The 15,733-nt window shown below is 46.3% G+C and overlaps 1 protein-coding gene across 18 annotated transcripts in view; it reads left to right on the top strand.

The window, feature by feature from the left end:
* The window catches only part of LOC146490503 (calcium/calmodulin-dependent protein kinase type II delta 1 chain), a 74,497-nt gene that overhangs the window by 42,554 nt on the left and 16,210 nt on the right, over positions 1-15,733 (top strand). For 5 of the 18 annotated variants that reach the window (XM_085153147.1, XM_085153157.1, XM_085153158.1 and 2 more), the window contains exons 7-15: positions 2,923-3,025; positions 3,662-3,745; positions 4,239-4,333; positions 4,521-4,643; positions 4,723-4,806; positions 4,905-4,947; positions 7,112-7,152; positions 13,192-13,251; positions 15,319-15,363. In XM_085153147.1, the coding sequence (XP_085009273.1) occupies positions 2,923-3,025; positions 3,662-3,745; positions 4,239-4,333; positions 4,521-4,643; positions 4,723-4,806; positions 4,905-4,947; positions 7,112-7,152; positions 13,192-13,251; positions 15,319-15,363 (678 nt within the window). Of the gene's footprint in view, positions 1-2,922; positions 3,026-3,661; positions 3,746-4,238; positions 4,334-4,520; positions 4,644-4,722; positions 4,807-4,904; positions 4,948-7,111; positions 7,153-8,406; positions 8,440-13,191; positions 13,252-15,318; positions 15,364-15,733 lie in introns of all 18 variants that reach the window. The other 13 variants (XM_085153150.1, XM_085153166.1, XM_085153151.1 and 10 more) reach the window with 7 other exon arrangements.

Raw genomic sequence — 15,733 nt, 5'->3', positions numbered from 1 at the left:
CATTTTATTGCTCTTTGACTCACTGTATTAGACACAATCCAATTACATCTATTACAAGAAGGGAGCATAAACCCTGATGTGCACGAATGCAGAGCATGCTGGTGCATTAGTGAGAGTGTGTGCATGCTAAAGACACAAACCTGCACGGCTCCATCAGTGAAATGTTTCTGGGGATTTGTGTTCATCGCCCTGCGTTTGACTATCTGTGCATGTGTCTTACCCATATCAGGCCTGAACGCTGCAGTAGGTCAGCTAGAGACTGTGGCGGCGCTTCAAGGGTTCAGCGACTGGATCCATTATTAGCAGCCCTTAAAGCACACTGGGTGCCTTCCATCCATATGGCCCCATCTGAGTGATCATGAATAGATTATAAAGCACATTCAGGGTTTGCAACACAATATCTATAAGTGAGTGTCAGAGTTCTCTGTGGACAGAGTTTACGTTTCAGCTCACCAAGAGAAGGAGCTCTCAGTGACCGAGCGTTAGCCTCCACGAGCGAGGATGACTGTGACAACAGTACAGAAAGCTCTGATGCAGTGTGCTACACTGTTACTACAGTGTTACTACAGTTAGTATATAACAGTGGGCACGAGGAGGGGGAGTCATTCATGGAGAGAGCCTCATGGCTCTGGCATCACAGTGACTTTTATCTCTGTCGTGGTTCCAGGATTTGTCCCTCAGTGAGATAAGATTTATTGTCATTGCACAGTCATAGTGTACAGTCGTGCAATCAAACTGGAGACCTGTCCCACGTCGACACTATGTACAACACGACAGGACAACTTAAGTACTAAAGAAGAAGACGTGTATGTTTATTGCACCTTGTTATAAATGTTGTTGTTGTTCCCCCCAAAAAGGTCCAGAGAGGCATCCAATCAGGTCAGCTGTTAGCACTGATTAGGACCTCAGCAGCCCGAATCTCCTGCCTGACGGCAGCAGCTTAAACACCCGGTGAAAGATGAGGCCCACTCTGACTCTCTGTACACGGTCTGACAGGAAGTCTCTGGTGGCAGGAGGAAGTCCAGCAGTTTCACTATTAGTCTGTCTGGGAGCGCCGTTTTAAAAGCAGAGCTAAAGTCACCGAACAGCAGCCTGGCGTAGCGTCCTGTTGTTCCGGTGGGAGATGGTGGTGTGGAGCGTTGTAGCAATGGCGTCTTCAGCTGATCTGGTAACTCTGGATGTGAACTGGAGCGAGTGTGGGCTTGAAATACTTCAGTGTAGAATATCAGTGATGCACTGATGGCAGAAGCAAATATATTGACCTGACATTCTCTCCAGATGTTGCTAAAAACATCTAGTCGACACATGCAGAGGAAACTTTAGATGCAATCCCACCATTTAGTACCAGCTGGTCCTCTGGCCTATTGAAAGGTGTCACACATGTGAGTGTGTTTATAGTACATGTAACTAAAACCAGTGAGCTCTCAACACCTTCAAGTTTCTTACTGGTTGGTTACAGAAGAATTTCTAAACTACGGTTGCAGTGAGCATCACCCAGAGGTGGAAAGACCAGGCTGACCAGGTGGAGGTCAAAGACACATCAACATTGAAGGAGGCGGGGCATCATGGAGCGGGGCTCAAATAACTGAGGATAAATGGGAAAATGAACCTTCTGTAAAAGGTCAAAGTTCAGCATTTTAACAAAACCTGAAGCCTGAAGAACCAAACTCCACCTGAGAAGTGATGTCACTCGTTTCTCCAAACAGGCGCCCATGAAGGCTTCTGTACAAAGGGTCAAATATATATATTTATATTCTTCTATTGGTCGTTACAACATCTGATGAGTTTCCCCTCAGTTATTACCATTGATTGGAAACCATGTGTGTGCAGCTGTTTATTGGGTTGGCTGAGAGACGGAAAAGGGTTCTCGTCCAGCACAACCAGCACAAGAACCACAGGAAGCAGCTCAGGGTTCCTGCTGTGGTTTCATGTGCAGTCAAGGAGAGTAACCGCTGGAGCGAGCCAGGCTCTGCGCCTGCTTTCAGAACAGTTTGCATTCAGTTGTATGATCGATGACGTTTGAATGTGATCGCATGTTTACGATGCAGCTGAACTTCTTCTCTGGCAGCGTGAGGATGTAAGGAAAGCTTCTGAATGAATTTAAAAACCGACTTTGTCTTCAGATCATTGTGAAAACTGACCCTATGAAAGCTGAGCACATGTTAAACTGCTGGCTGCAGCAAAGCATTTAAAAAGTTCAACTTTCTCAGCTTTGATCTGCCTCCTGTTTCCAGCCCAGTGTGCAGCCGTTCATCTGATCCAGCATCGTGTAGCTGCTGCATCAGTGTTCAGCACGTGTTTGTTCAGCCCTGCTATTTATCCTGTATCACAGTCCAGCTGCACACGATAAACGCCATTTAAATTCATGAATAAATGTTGTTATTTAAAGTTATACTTAAATAGTTGCTCCTATAATTGATTATTCTAAAGTGTGTCACTGACACTGAGCTGTGGTTGGACAACAAACTTCCATTGTAATCAACAGCAGCTTGTGTTGTTGTTGTGTGCGTCTGTCGTTCTGACATCAAGGAAACTGCTTTGAATATGTTAACGAGCTCTTCACGTGTCCTCTGCGACCCCGCAGCCCCTCTCACGCCCCTCTCACGCCCCTCCTGGCTCGCACACTCGTATTGAAACAGTTGTGCAGCTGGGCTGAAGTGACCTCAGACTGAGCCTGATTAAGATCGGGCTCGACATGAGTCAGTGCTGAGTTTGTGTGGCCTCTGACTCCAGTTACAGCTGGCTTGCAGCCCAGCGATTAGTCTGTCCCAAACGCACTCTGACATCCTTGATGATGCTGTGATAGCTCCTCCTACTAGCTGCTAGCAACCAAACTGTGCTAAAGTCTGTGCTTGAGTCTCATTTTAAAGTCCTGTCTTGAGCCTCTGCAGGATGCTGATGTTTCCTCTTCTTCACTCCAAGCCAGAGAATTTGCTTCTAGCCAGCAAGCTGAAGGGAGCTGCAGTTAAACTGGCAGATTTCGGCCTGGCCATCGAAGTTCAAGGAGACCAGCAGGCGTGGTTTGGTGAGTGCATTCATGACCTGTTTGTTAGCGTGACTTACCTGTGTCAGCGCTGCGACCTTTATATATCAGCTGATTGTTTTAAAACCCAACACGATGTTTTAACATGAATGTCAACAAAGATGTGAGTGTGCACTCATACCATCAAAGTGAATCTGTGATTCTGGGATGTGTCTAAATGCTGATAAAACTAAACACACAGGTTACCTGTTTTCCACAGGTGCAGTCTATCAAAATGTTGTCTAACTAAACACGAGCCGGTGCTGTCACACGTTTGCTCTCCAACGATGTCACTGTGTCACCGCAGCCTAATAACCAGCTGCAGACACTGGGTGCTCCACTGCTCCCAGCGTGGATCAGTCTGGCCTACTTGTCTCCATCTACTCTCTGTGGAGCTCTGACATAATTAGTCTGCTCCCCCAGCACCAGCTCCCATCTGGAACCAGTTCATTTTATTCCTAACTTAACCAGTTGGACCACGAGCATGTGTGTGAGCCAAACCACACACCTGTGAGCTTTCTGATTACAGCTCTTCAACCTCACTTTACGAGGCCTCTGGTCCTGACCTGCTCACTAAGGCGTGGTGGTAATGAGCTGTGGGTAGCCTGGACAAGCTTCACATGTGTGTCTGTGTTTCAGGGTTCGCTGGGACTCCAGGATACCTGTCTCCAGAGGTGCTGAGGAAGGATCCCTACGGCAAGCCAGTGGACATGTGGGCCTGTGGTAAGAGGCGAGCTGCAGCGATGGCGTTGTGTCTGCAGCGTTTCATTCGGTCCTTTGTGTCTTGAATAATCACTGCTCACACTAGTGAAAGCAGCCCATCTGGGTGCAGCTGTGGGGAACACACACAGCACACCTGTCCTCACTCAGACCAACAATGGGCGGTGTTGTGTTTGTGGTCGTGGCGTCAGATACGGGTCCTTTTCATCTCCTCCAGGCAGACGGCCAGCCAATTAAAAAGCCCGTCGCTGGTAACAGCAGCAAACAGAAGCGCTCAGTGTGCCGGTTTTTATGTGTCTGCATTTCCACAAACAGCAGCTGACACGCTCCTTTTTCTGCTGCTCATTTAAAAACTGCTGAATGCAAAGTTAACAAACAGGTTATCCTCGTGTGAGATGAACACGAGCCGACCTTCTTCCTGAGGCTCGGTTTGCATTGATGTCTGTTTTTAAAGAAGCTCTCAGAGCAGGTTAACTGTGGTTTCCGCCTGCTGTAGGAGTGATCCTCTACATTTTACTGGTGGGCTATCCTCCCTTCTGGGACGAGGACCAGCACAGGCTGTACCAGCAGATCAAAGCTGGGGCGTATGATGTGAGTTACACCGTCGCAGCCACACACACACGCAGTCCAACTCAAGCTAACGGTCAGCTAACTCTTAAAACCTCAGTGCTAGTGGCTTCTTTCATCAGATGACATGTTTAACAGTACGTTTGTTTTTGGGGTAAAAGCACTCTCTAAATGACTCTAAATGGTTCTCATGATGTCACTGGTTGCACAGTTTCCCTCTCCAGAGTGGGACACGGTGACCCCCGAGGCCAAAGACCTGATCAATAAGATGCTGACCATTAACCCCGCCAAGAGAGTGACGGCCACCGACGTGCTCAAACACCCCTGGATCTGCGTAGGTGTCACGCACCCTAACCCGGGCAGGTTGTGTAGTGACGTTTAAGCTTTGTGACACTGCCTGTGTGTTTCCACAGCAACGCTCCACTGTAGCATCCATGATGCACAGACAGGAGACTGTGGAGTGCCTCAAGAAATTCAACGCCAGGAGGAAACTCAAGGTAGGCGACCGGCAACGAGAGTGGTGGTGCACGTCTAAAACGCTAAAAACCACATGTTCGTCCTGCTGTGACGCTCCACTGTCCATCTCTCTCCTCAGGGCGCCATCCTGACAACAATGCTCGCCACTCGAAACTTCTCAGGTACGTTTGGAGTAAAGGCTGACAGGCAGTCTTGGCCCGTGTTGTAGCGTTTCCCTAAATGCCGTTAAACGTTGTTACCCATGACGCTTGTGACTACGGAGCCCCGCAGGGGACATGGGAGAAAAAAAAATTAAGATGGATGTTTGCGAGATCTCGCAAAACTAACTCGGGATCTCGCAAAAGTTTTGCGAGATCTTGCAAAACAAACTCGGGATCTCGCAAAAGTTTTGGGAGATCTCGCAAAAGTTTTAGCCGCATTCTTCCCATTAGCTCGAAGCTAACGGGAGGTCGAGACTGCGGTCGAGAATGCGGGTAAAACTTTTGCGAGATCTCGCAAAAGGTTTAGCTCGAAGCTAACGGAAGGTCGAGACTGCGGTCGAGCCTGCGGCTAAAACTTTTGTTAGGTCTCGCAAAAGTTTTACCCGCATTCTCGACCGCAGTCTCGACCTCCCGTTAGCTTCGAGCTAATGGGAAGAATGCAGGTAAAACTTTTGCGAGACCTCGCAAAAGTTTTACCTGCATTCTTCCCATTTGCGAGATCTCGCAAAAGTTTTAGCCGCATTCTTCCCATTAGCTCGAAGCTAACGGGAGGTCGAGACTGCGGTCGAGAATGCGGCTAAAACTTTTGCGAGATCTCGCAAAAGTTTTAGCCGCATTCTTCCCATTTGCGAGATCTTGCAAAAGTCCGTCTTAATTTTTTTTTCTCCCATGTCCCCTGCGGGGCTCCGTATGTGACACCTCAACCCTGTGGTTCACATGTCGAGGTTGCTGCCTCTGAGTCCTGCTGTGTCCTGATGTTCTGGCCTTTAGAGCCATCAAGCTCTGTGCTCCCCATTAAGCTGCCATTACCAAAACACTGCAGTGACCGTACCAATCAATCCCATCTACAGGTGCCTTTAAAGGCCAAACCATTTCACCTCGCTCTACCAACATTGATTTTTGTCTGTATGACTAATGACAGGAAAGCTGCTCATTTCACTTCTGTCTCAGCTGTGATCCCCTTTGTTTACCTTTGTTTTTCTTTCTTCCTCCTCTTGTGTGGTGACTCATGTGTAAGGTAAGAGTCCTCGCTGTAGCTAGCACGTCTCTGCAGCTAAGCTACACTGCCATGAGTCCATGTGTGTCTACTAAAACGCCACTGTGGGACAGCTGACAGTTTGTGCGTTAGCGGTCATTCTAGAGGAATCAAAGCTGGTTTGCTTTGCGATGCCTTTGCCATCCTGCAGACTGAGAAACGGCCTCAGTATGAGGGGAGCAGATGTCGCTCACTTCCAGTCGGATGTTGTTAAATATACATATAAACTCTATTAGACTGACATGTTGGAATTAATCCTTTCAATGTGTGTAAATCTGTCTCTAAGTTTCATGTTCTGATGTAACTTTAATAGAAAAACTTCACAGGGATATAAAAACAAGTTTGATGTGTTTTAATTGATTAGAAGGGAAAGTTTGCTGCAGACAGAAAGTATTGATTATGTGATGGATCTGTTCTATGTGTATGTCACAGCAGCAAAGAAAGGAGTGGATCTGATATGAAGTAGTGTTCGACACGTATCGATGCAAAGTCATTAAAAACGTATTAAAGTTCCTGCTTTTAAAGCTCAGCTGCTCCTAAATAGACTCGTAATTATATCTCCTTTAAATATTGGCCCAGACAGACGTTTCTCTTCAATGGCCGCTAATAGATAGCTTTGTCCCTGCAAAGCTTCGATCGGTTACTCTCCAGCTGTGATGTAGTCCCACCCTGACAGACGATGCACCAAACTGCTGACCTTTGCCACCACAATCACCTGCTCCATGTCTCACAGCGTCCTTGCATGTCGACTGTAAAGTAGGTGTTAACTAACTGGCCACAAATACGTGAGGGAAGCAGTCAGAGTTGCTGCTCAGTGTTCTTGCAGAAAGCTGAAAGAGTTTCCTCTAAACGTGCTCCGTGTCTCCTGAGGTTGTATCAGCTGAATCTAACCGCATGCTCCCGTCTCAGTTACTGCTTTCTTTGGGCTTTTTTTGTCTCCTGACTTTGCATTTTTCTCTTCTGCTTCCAGTCCTAGTAGGCCCACTCTGAGGCTGCTGGTCACTGGCCGGCCTTGGATGGACCTGCTGCATGTGCCTGTGTAATCAGCTGGCATCTGATTTCCTCCCATTGTTGTCTTTGTTTCCACAGCAGCCAAGAGCCTGCTGAATAAAAAGCCGGATGGTGTCAAAGTAAGTACCGTCACACTCCAGGTCACAGATGTAACTTACTGTTCAGCAGGTCGTACACACCCACTGGACCCCCGTGGGTTTGCTCTCATGCTCATGCTACTGTCAACAAAATGGACATTAATGAAGCTTGTCTTCAGACATGCGTCCGTCCTGCCAGGTGTCACAGATAGTTCGTCACTCGTTGACTCAACATGAAGATAAACTCTTCACGTTTATGACGGCTTTTAGGAATATGTGCATCTGAAACAGCACGGTGGCACAGCGGTTAGCACGGTGGCACAGCGGTTAGCACGGTGGCACAGCGGTTAGCACGGTGGCACAGCGGTTAGCACGGTGGCACAGCGGTTAGCGCTGCTGCCTCACAGCAAGAAGGTCCTGAGTTCAACTCCACCATCAGGCTGGTGGAGTTTGCATGTTCTCCGTGTTTGTGTGGGTTCTTTCCGGGTACTCCGGCTTCCTCCAACAGTCCACAGGCAGTGGGGTTAACTGGAAACTCTAAATTAGCCGTGCGTGTGATTGGTTGTCTGTGAGTTAGCTGTTAGCTGTCCAGGTGTGCCTTGCACCTCTTGCCCTAAGACAGCTGGGATTGGCTCCAACTCCTGAGACTCCAGCATTGATGGAGGTCAGTAGTATTTATGTCATCGTACGTATATGGACAGTTGACCGTTTGACAGTCATCCTCCTTGGTTGCTGCTGGTATGCTAGGCTATGCTGCTTTACCCAGTATCTCAGAGTTTCTATTACATTTGCTGTTGGACTTGCAGGTTCTGTTGGGGACTGTGGATGTGGTTTATAGGAGGTTGAGGTCATTTGCCTGCCGGGCAAACAGAATGTTTACAAACCCCAGACACAACGATTTTGTGCTCAATAGTGAGAAAGAAAGAGGAAGACGAGCTCTGCAGAGCTCTGCAACATCGCTGTTGTTTGATTTGACTGTGAAATATGCTGCATCATCTCTGAGGCTCATTAAATTTAGCTCTGGTTCCCCTTTAAACACAGTCTGTCAGAGGGAGTCATGTGTTCCTGCCTGTGGTAGTCCGCTTGTCTTCATGACCTGTTAAAAACGTGTTGCTGGTTTTATGAATTTGACTTGTTGCATAATAGAATTATGTGAAAGGAAGTGCTTTTTGCTAAGTGTGCATTTTAATCACCATGGTGTGGTTTCATTTACTACTTTGGACACAAATGAATATGGATTGATGTGAGTTCACGTTTCACGATGAGACAAAGACGACGTTTCCTGTGTTCATGCAGAAAAGGAAGACGGACAGTGCAGAACATGTGGGGGTACGTCTGCTGCTTTTTAGCCAGACCAGCTTTTGAAGTAGTTGGCAATAGAGCCCTCGTTGTGTTTGCACCACAATCACAGTGCTGCTTGAGGCTGGGGAGGTGCTGCATGACTAAACAGAAACACTATAGTTTGGGCTGAATGTGTCAAAGCAGCTTTATCATTGTTATTAAGTAAGAGATGCCTTTGAATCTGTGTTAAACATTTCATTCAGAAAATGTAGAATTTAGGTTTGAAACCTCTGAAATACTAATAATCATTAGTGTTTTTCATTATTTAAAACTCTAACTGAAGAAGTCAAAAATAACATTTTAAAGCTTTTCTGTGTGAGGTCCACCTGTTCTGGTGAGCAGGGCTGACCTGAGCTCATAACCTCTGCTTGCTGACCAAACAATCTGTAGCTTTCTTCTTCTCCTGCATACAGCAGTGTTGAATAGATTAATGATTAGAGTGATGCTAGTTTCACGCTGAAATCTTTTGTTTGCTTTGTTGCACGGATCAGTGTAACAGATTCCCATTCCTGACCAACGTGGTAGGGATGCAACGATACCAATTTTTTCAAACCGATACGATACCGATACTTGGATCTGAGTACTTGCCGATACAGAGTACAAAAAACAATACTTCTACCACACACACACACACACACACACACACACACACACACACACACACACACACAAATGCAATGAATTGGAAGACAGGTTTTATTTTATTCCCTGCCAATAAAAAATAAAATCTTAATAAAAATGACCACAAAAAAATTTCAAGTGAAAAATAAGCACTTCTGTTAAATTATTGCAGAGTCTCCACATTGTAATTTAACAAAATATCACTGAACTATTGGCACTGTCTCGAGCTTTCAGAATAATAAATAAAAACTTCTGTTTGGAATAAAATAAATACAAATTAGGTTTGAGAATAAAATAAACTTTTAAATTATTGCAGAGTGTCCATATTGTAAACAAACAAACAAAATAATTATTATAAAATAAATAATAAATAAAATAATAATTGGCCCCCTAGTGGCCAATCTAAAAAACTACAACAGAAATGACAAGCCACCCTCTGATTAATGAAATAAGTTAGTATCGGTTCATGGTATCGGTTAACTTTTATGAGTATGAGTACACACACATTTTACAGTATCGGCCCCGATACCAGTATCGGTATCGGTGCATCCCTACCACGTGGACGTTAAAACCAGGAGTTCCACTGTCAGTATAAAGTCATGTAGTGTGTCCCCAGCCCAGACTAAACCGCAGACACTGACACAGTAGATGACACTGTACAGCTTAAACCATAGATTCTGAATGTGTCCATAGTTGTGGTTTAGATTCTTTGAATTTTCATGTCTACATGGAGTTGATGTGATCTAATTGTTTCGTTGTCGGGGTTTCTTAAAGTCGGCGTCTCCGTGGTGTGTAAATGTAATGCATGTTCCACATTTCTGAAACAAAAGCACGCACAAGGAAAACAACTTTCCACAGTGACCGTGTGCTGTCAGCACAACTAAGTTTAAAATGAAATGACCATATTTCACTCATTTGACATAAGTGACATATGCAGACACCACTGACGGGTGAATCTAAATATCTGAATCATGGTACACCATATCAATAACTCTGTTATCTCTTCATCATTCCTGTTAGTAGGCGGGGTATAGTAGGCCGTGATTGAACTGCAAAAAGTGTAACGGTTGGACAGAGTATCTCAGAACTGCAGCTCGAGAGTGTTCCCAGTATACAGTGGTCAGTATCTACTAAAAACCAGTGGTAAACAGGGTCGTGTGCAGCTAAGGGTCAGTGATGTGAGGAGCAAGGCCTGTGTGGTCCAGGGGCTCGGTCATCCATGATAGTTCCTCTTCCTGTTCCTGATCCCATCTGTCTTGGTGTTCTTGGAGCAGCACATGTGTACCTTTGTGTGGATCCTTCACAATCAGCCCCCTGTTTGTCCTGTCAGGTGATCAAGCAGTGCTGTTAGCTTCTTCAGCCTGCAGACGGGGCTCACGTCGGGTCCTGGGGCCGTCCGGCTCTTCGTTCCAGACACTTGTTGTTGGATGTCTGCCTTTGTGATGCTGACTGGCTCTTGTTCTCTGGTCTTATGTCCACCAGCCACTCTGCGTTTGTATTTTTCTCTTTTCTTTTCTCCCAGATGTTCTTCGAGTGTTCGAGCTCTGGTCTATCTGCCTCTGATATGATTGCCTTGTAGCCGAGAGTACAATCTGGATATCTTCAGGCTTCATGACCGAACCTGTGAGCCTCTGGCAGTTTCTACAGCCTCAGTTATTTCTTCTTCGTCTGATTGTTTTGTGAGAGCCTTCACACCAGCGGCCTGTTGCGGTTGTGCTGTAGGGCGCTGGCAGTGCTCATTCTGTTCCTCCTTGCACAAAGGACCAGATATTGGTCCAGCTCTGCTAGAGTAACTGCCGTCTCCTGGACTCTCCTACAAGTCTGAGACTGATACAGCAAACTGTCTGGCACTGGGAGATGTGCGTTTCTGAAACACCTGTGCAACCTTTGTATGGCCCCGGTATCAGACCACACTGCCGCACTAACTCCAGCCAAATGCAAAACTAGTGGGGAGAAAAAAGATAAAAGGGAGGAAATGTCAGTGGGCTCTTCCTGTAAAGCCATTGCTGTTTTGGGATTGTCTCATTGTTGCCCCTCAAGTGCACCTGTTAGTTTTAATGAACACCAAAGCAGCTGAAACTAGCAACCCACACTGTTACTCACCTGATCAGATCAGGAAGGTTAACTGATTTAAAAAGTTCCTTTGATTCTTTTTAGCTGTGTGTGTGTGTGTGTGTGTGTGTGTGTGTGTGTGTGTGTGTGTGTGTGCGTGTGTGTGCGTGTGTGTGCGTGTGTGTGCGTGTGTGCGTGAGTAAAATACTTCACACAGTGATGTCTGTTAAAATCCTCTAACCTGCTGTAGCTTAATCAAAGTAGTCACAGCGCCTGAGAGTCTTTCTTTAGGACGAACGATGCATTTTATCAGCTTTGCGTCTGAATGTCTCTGCTTTTGTCTGTGCTGTCGTCTCTGCTGTTGTCTGTGCTGTTGTCTCTGCTGTTGTCTGTGCTGTCGTCTCTGCTGTTGTCTCTGCTGTTGTCTGTGCTGCTGTCTCTGCTTTTGTCTGTGCTGTTGTCTCTGCTGTTGTCTCTGCTGTTGTCTGTGCTGTTGTCTCTGCTGTTGTCTCTGCTGTTGTCTGTGCTGTCGTCTCTTCTGTTGTCTGTGCTGTCGCCTCTGCTGTCGTCTGTGCCGTTGTCTCTGCCGTTGTCTCTGCCGTTGTCTCTGCTGTCGTCTCTTCTGTTGTCTGTGCTGTTGTCTGTGCTGTCGTCTCTTCTGTTGTCTGTGCTGTTGTCTCTGCTGTTGTCTCTGCTGTTGTCTGTGCTGTCGTCTCTGCTGTTGTCTCTGCTGTTGTCTGTGCTGTCGTCTCTGCTGTTGTCTCTGCTGTTGTCTGTGCTGTTGTCTCTGCTGTTGTCTCTGCTGTTGTCTGTGCTGTTGTCTCTGCTGTTGTCTGTGCTGTTGTCTCTGCTGTTGTCTGTGCTGTTGTCTCTGCTGTTGTCTGTGCTGTTGTCTCTGCTGTTGTCTCTGCTGTTGTCTGTGCTGTTGTCTCTGCTGTTGTCTGTGCTGTTGTCTCTGCTGTTGTCTGTGCTGTTGTCTCTGCTGTTGTCTGTGCTGCTGTCTCTGCTGTTGTCTCTGCTGCTGTCTGTGCTGTTGTCTCTGCTGTTGTCTCTGCTGTCGTCTGTGCTGTCGTCTGTGCCGTTGTCTCTGCCGTTGTCTCTGCTGTTGTCTGTGCTGTTGTCTGTGCTGCTGTCTCTGCTGTTGTCTCTGCTGTTGTCTGTGCTGTCGTCTCTTCTGTTGTCTGTGCTGTCGCCTCTGCTGTCGTCTCTGCTGTCGTCTCTGCTGTCGTCTCTGCTGTTGTCTGTGCTGTCGTCTCTGCTGTTGTCTGTGCTGTCGTCTCTGCTGTTGTCTGTACTGTCGTCTCTGCTGTTGTCTGTGCTGTCGTCTCTGCTGTTGTCTGTACTGTCGTCTCTGCTGTTGTCTGTACTGTCGTCTCTGCTGTCGTCTCTGCTGTTGTCTGTGCTGTCGTCTCTGCTGTTGTCTGTGCTGTCGTCTGTGCTGTCGTCTGTGCTGTCGTCTCTGCTGTCGTCTGTGCTGTCGTCTCTCCTGTTGTCTGTACTGTTGTCTGTGCTGCTGTCTGTGCTGCCGTCTCCGCTGTTGTCTGTGCTGTTGTCTGTGCTGTCAGACCAGCCAGTGAAGGAAATACACATATTTTAATAATCAGTATCTTGCAGTAGAAAAAGAGAAGAAGTATCAAACTGTTGCTGTACCCTGGTGCAAGCTGGAATCAGCACACAGACAACTAGTAGAACAAGTGTAATTTTACCTTATTAAATTCCTGACAGCATCTGGGTCATTTTTTCCTCTCCACTCTCTGTTCGCTGTCTAACTTTGAACTCTGGGGATCTAATACTGTTTGAATATTCCACGGTCTATTAACTCATGTCCTAATAACATTTCTTGATCGGAGGTTTGATCAGAGGAAGTTAATTTGATGAGCCTCTTCGACCGCTGAACTGATGCTGAAACGTTCCCGATGGGGTGGCTCACGTGACAGCGACTCCTGAGCACAATGTTCCACTTTTCCTTCCACAGCAGCTGCTTGAGAAGTGACTGTTTGGACACTAAGCCTTGTCACTTCTGCCCTGTTCCATCTACCTGCCTGTCTGTCCACTCTGTCTCTCCAGATCAACAACAAGGCCAATGTGGTCACCAGTCCTAAAGAGCCTGTCCCCACTCCTTCTCTGGTACACTGTCTGCCTGCCTTGCTGCCTGTGTTTGCATGACTCTGTCTCTAACTGTAGATCTTTCATTACTTCTGCTCTGTGTGATATTTTACTTTCTGTTGTCGATGGTCACTTTTGTTTTTTCCATTTGAAACGTCTTTGTTGGTCGTGTAACATGAGGGTTGCTTTGTACATCGCTCCATTGCTACACATGGGCTACATTCTCCTTTGTTGTTGATGCCAGCTGTAATGGTACTGGGACCATTGCAAGCCAGCTGTGGCTAATACACTGTTGGTTGTTATTGCATTGAGACAAGTAAGGTATGAAGATGGAGGAGTTCCTCGATGTTAGAGGCCGGCAGGTACAAAGCTCGCTGTTAGTAAAGCAGAAGGGAAACAGATCAGATTTATGAAACACGCCAAAGTCAAATCACAAGTTGTAGTTTTCTTACACCCCCAGCTGGATGCCAGTATTCACACTAAATTGGGCGTAGGTCACCTCCTTCATGACCCTAATATATCCTCACCAGAGTGTCTGCTAGGTGCACCTCTGTATAACTGCTCATCAATATAAGTATCCAATCAGCAAGCCTCACAGGAAAAACTCAGTGCGTGGGGTCAAGACGGGCTGCTGAAGTTCAGAGCATCAGAACATCAAAGAAGACAATTTTAAAAAGCGTGGTTAGAAAAGCTGGATGGGCTGCAGTGTGTATTTTAGAAACTGCTGATCCACTACGGTTTCCCACCCAACAATCTCCTGGCTTGACAGAGAATAGTACAAAAAGAGAAAATATCCGGTGGGCGGTAGTTCTTTGGGCTAAAAATGTCAGAGGAGAACTGATTCGAGTTGATAAGAAAGCAACAGTGAGTCAAATAACTACTGATTATACCCAAAGTATGCAGAAGAACATGAAATGGGGGCTGTTTTCTTTGAGCACTATTTCAACAGCACAGCCGCCCTGAGTGTCCACCTATCTTATGACAGCTGGTTCCAACTGGTTAATGTCTCGTACTGGGATCCGTCCAGACCAGAGCACCAGTGGGATGTGGTGCAGCATTATTTTGATCTGCAGCTGCACAGTGCTGTTGTGTCAGTGTGGACAGAAGCCTCCAAACCTTGTTGAACATATACCACAAAAGGTGTACCTAATAAAGTGTCTGACAGAGGAGAACATAAGTAGATTTTCTATAAACAATAACCTCACGTGGACCTGAAATTGATCTCATCTTCTAGTCTAGCACTGGGGAGCGATGTGTAGGGACAGTACCTCAGTAGCTGTTCAGTGGATTCAAACCCCCGACCTTCTTATCATGGGGCGACCACTTTACCTACTGAGCTGTCCGTATCTGATTACATGATCAGTTCATGAGTTGACAAACCCGTAACATGTGCTGGAATCACAGACGTGATTGGTGATTAAACTTGTCTTTAAATAGATATCAGAGCTTCTTGTTTTTTCAACCCCAGGTTCATAAATGAGACAGACATCAGTCCACTCATCAAATCCGCATCCTTCTCTAAATGTTCCTCACTGAGTCTGATAATGCAAACATGCAGTTCAGATTAATATTTCCAGGTTCCTGGAAATCCTTGGATTTATTTTTAGACATGTGGGGTATTTGCACAATTTGACAAATCCAATAACTGCACCAATATAAGTGTGGGTGGGGATCGTGCACCACAGTGGCAGGGCTCAGTCACAGGAGTTAGTCTGCCTCAGGTTAGCAGCTGCCATGAGTTTGGAGTTGACATGCAGGGAAACCGTCCTGATCGTGTGTCTCTTTATAGAAGTACTTTGATGCTTCAGTGAGCGTTCAGCTCTTTACAAACATTATACCACGCTGTGTGTTTCTGTCGTTGTCATCCTGGCGTAGAACCATCTGTGGGTGTCGTCGCAGCTTTCAGTGCCAATCATCTCGTGTCTGCAGTTGTAGTCATTGCTGTAGTTGTGTTTGTAGTAATGACCTGTTTTCCCTAAATAGCAGCTGTTAAACTTTCCTTCACTGCTTTCACTTGAGTCCATTTTGCTGAACGCCTGCGTGCCTTCTTACTAATCAACTCAACGTCTCCTCCTCCTCTCAAATCAGGAGCCTCAAACCACTGTTATCCACAACCCAGCTGATGGAAACAAGGTACACAGCTGATCAGCTGCTGATCTGAAGCTGCAGTTGCTGCTGTTCGTCACCATTTAGACTAGAAGCTTAATGCTGCTTCTGATGATGGTGTTTGTGTGCCGTTGCTCTGATTCAACGTCGTGCAAGAAAACAGCCGAGAAACCTGTGAAATACTGCACGTTATAAACTGTTGCATGTAATTATTTGGACGTAAACTTACTGTGACGAATATCATGTTTCATGTTTAAATTGTGCATCGTGCTGAGGTTGTTTCTGTGGAGAAGCATCATCACGTGCTGTGACAGTGTAAGCAGCTGTGCATGTTGTTGGAGCACAGCAAAGAGACAGCAGATGGACACCAGAGCCATCCTCAGTGCTTCTCAGTCCA

This window comes from Neolamprologus multifasciatus, unplaced genomic scaffold, assembly GCF_963576455.1.
Source record: "Neolamprologus multifasciatus unplaced genomic scaffold, fNeoMul1.2 chr03_unloc_1, whole genome shotgun sequence".
Taxonomy (NCBI): Eukaryota; Metazoa; Chordata; class Actinopteri; order Cichliformes; family Cichlidae; genus Neolamprologus; species Neolamprologus multifasciatus.
Note: the sequence above shows the minus strand (reverse complement) of the source record. Positions and strands in the feature narration are given on the sequence as shown.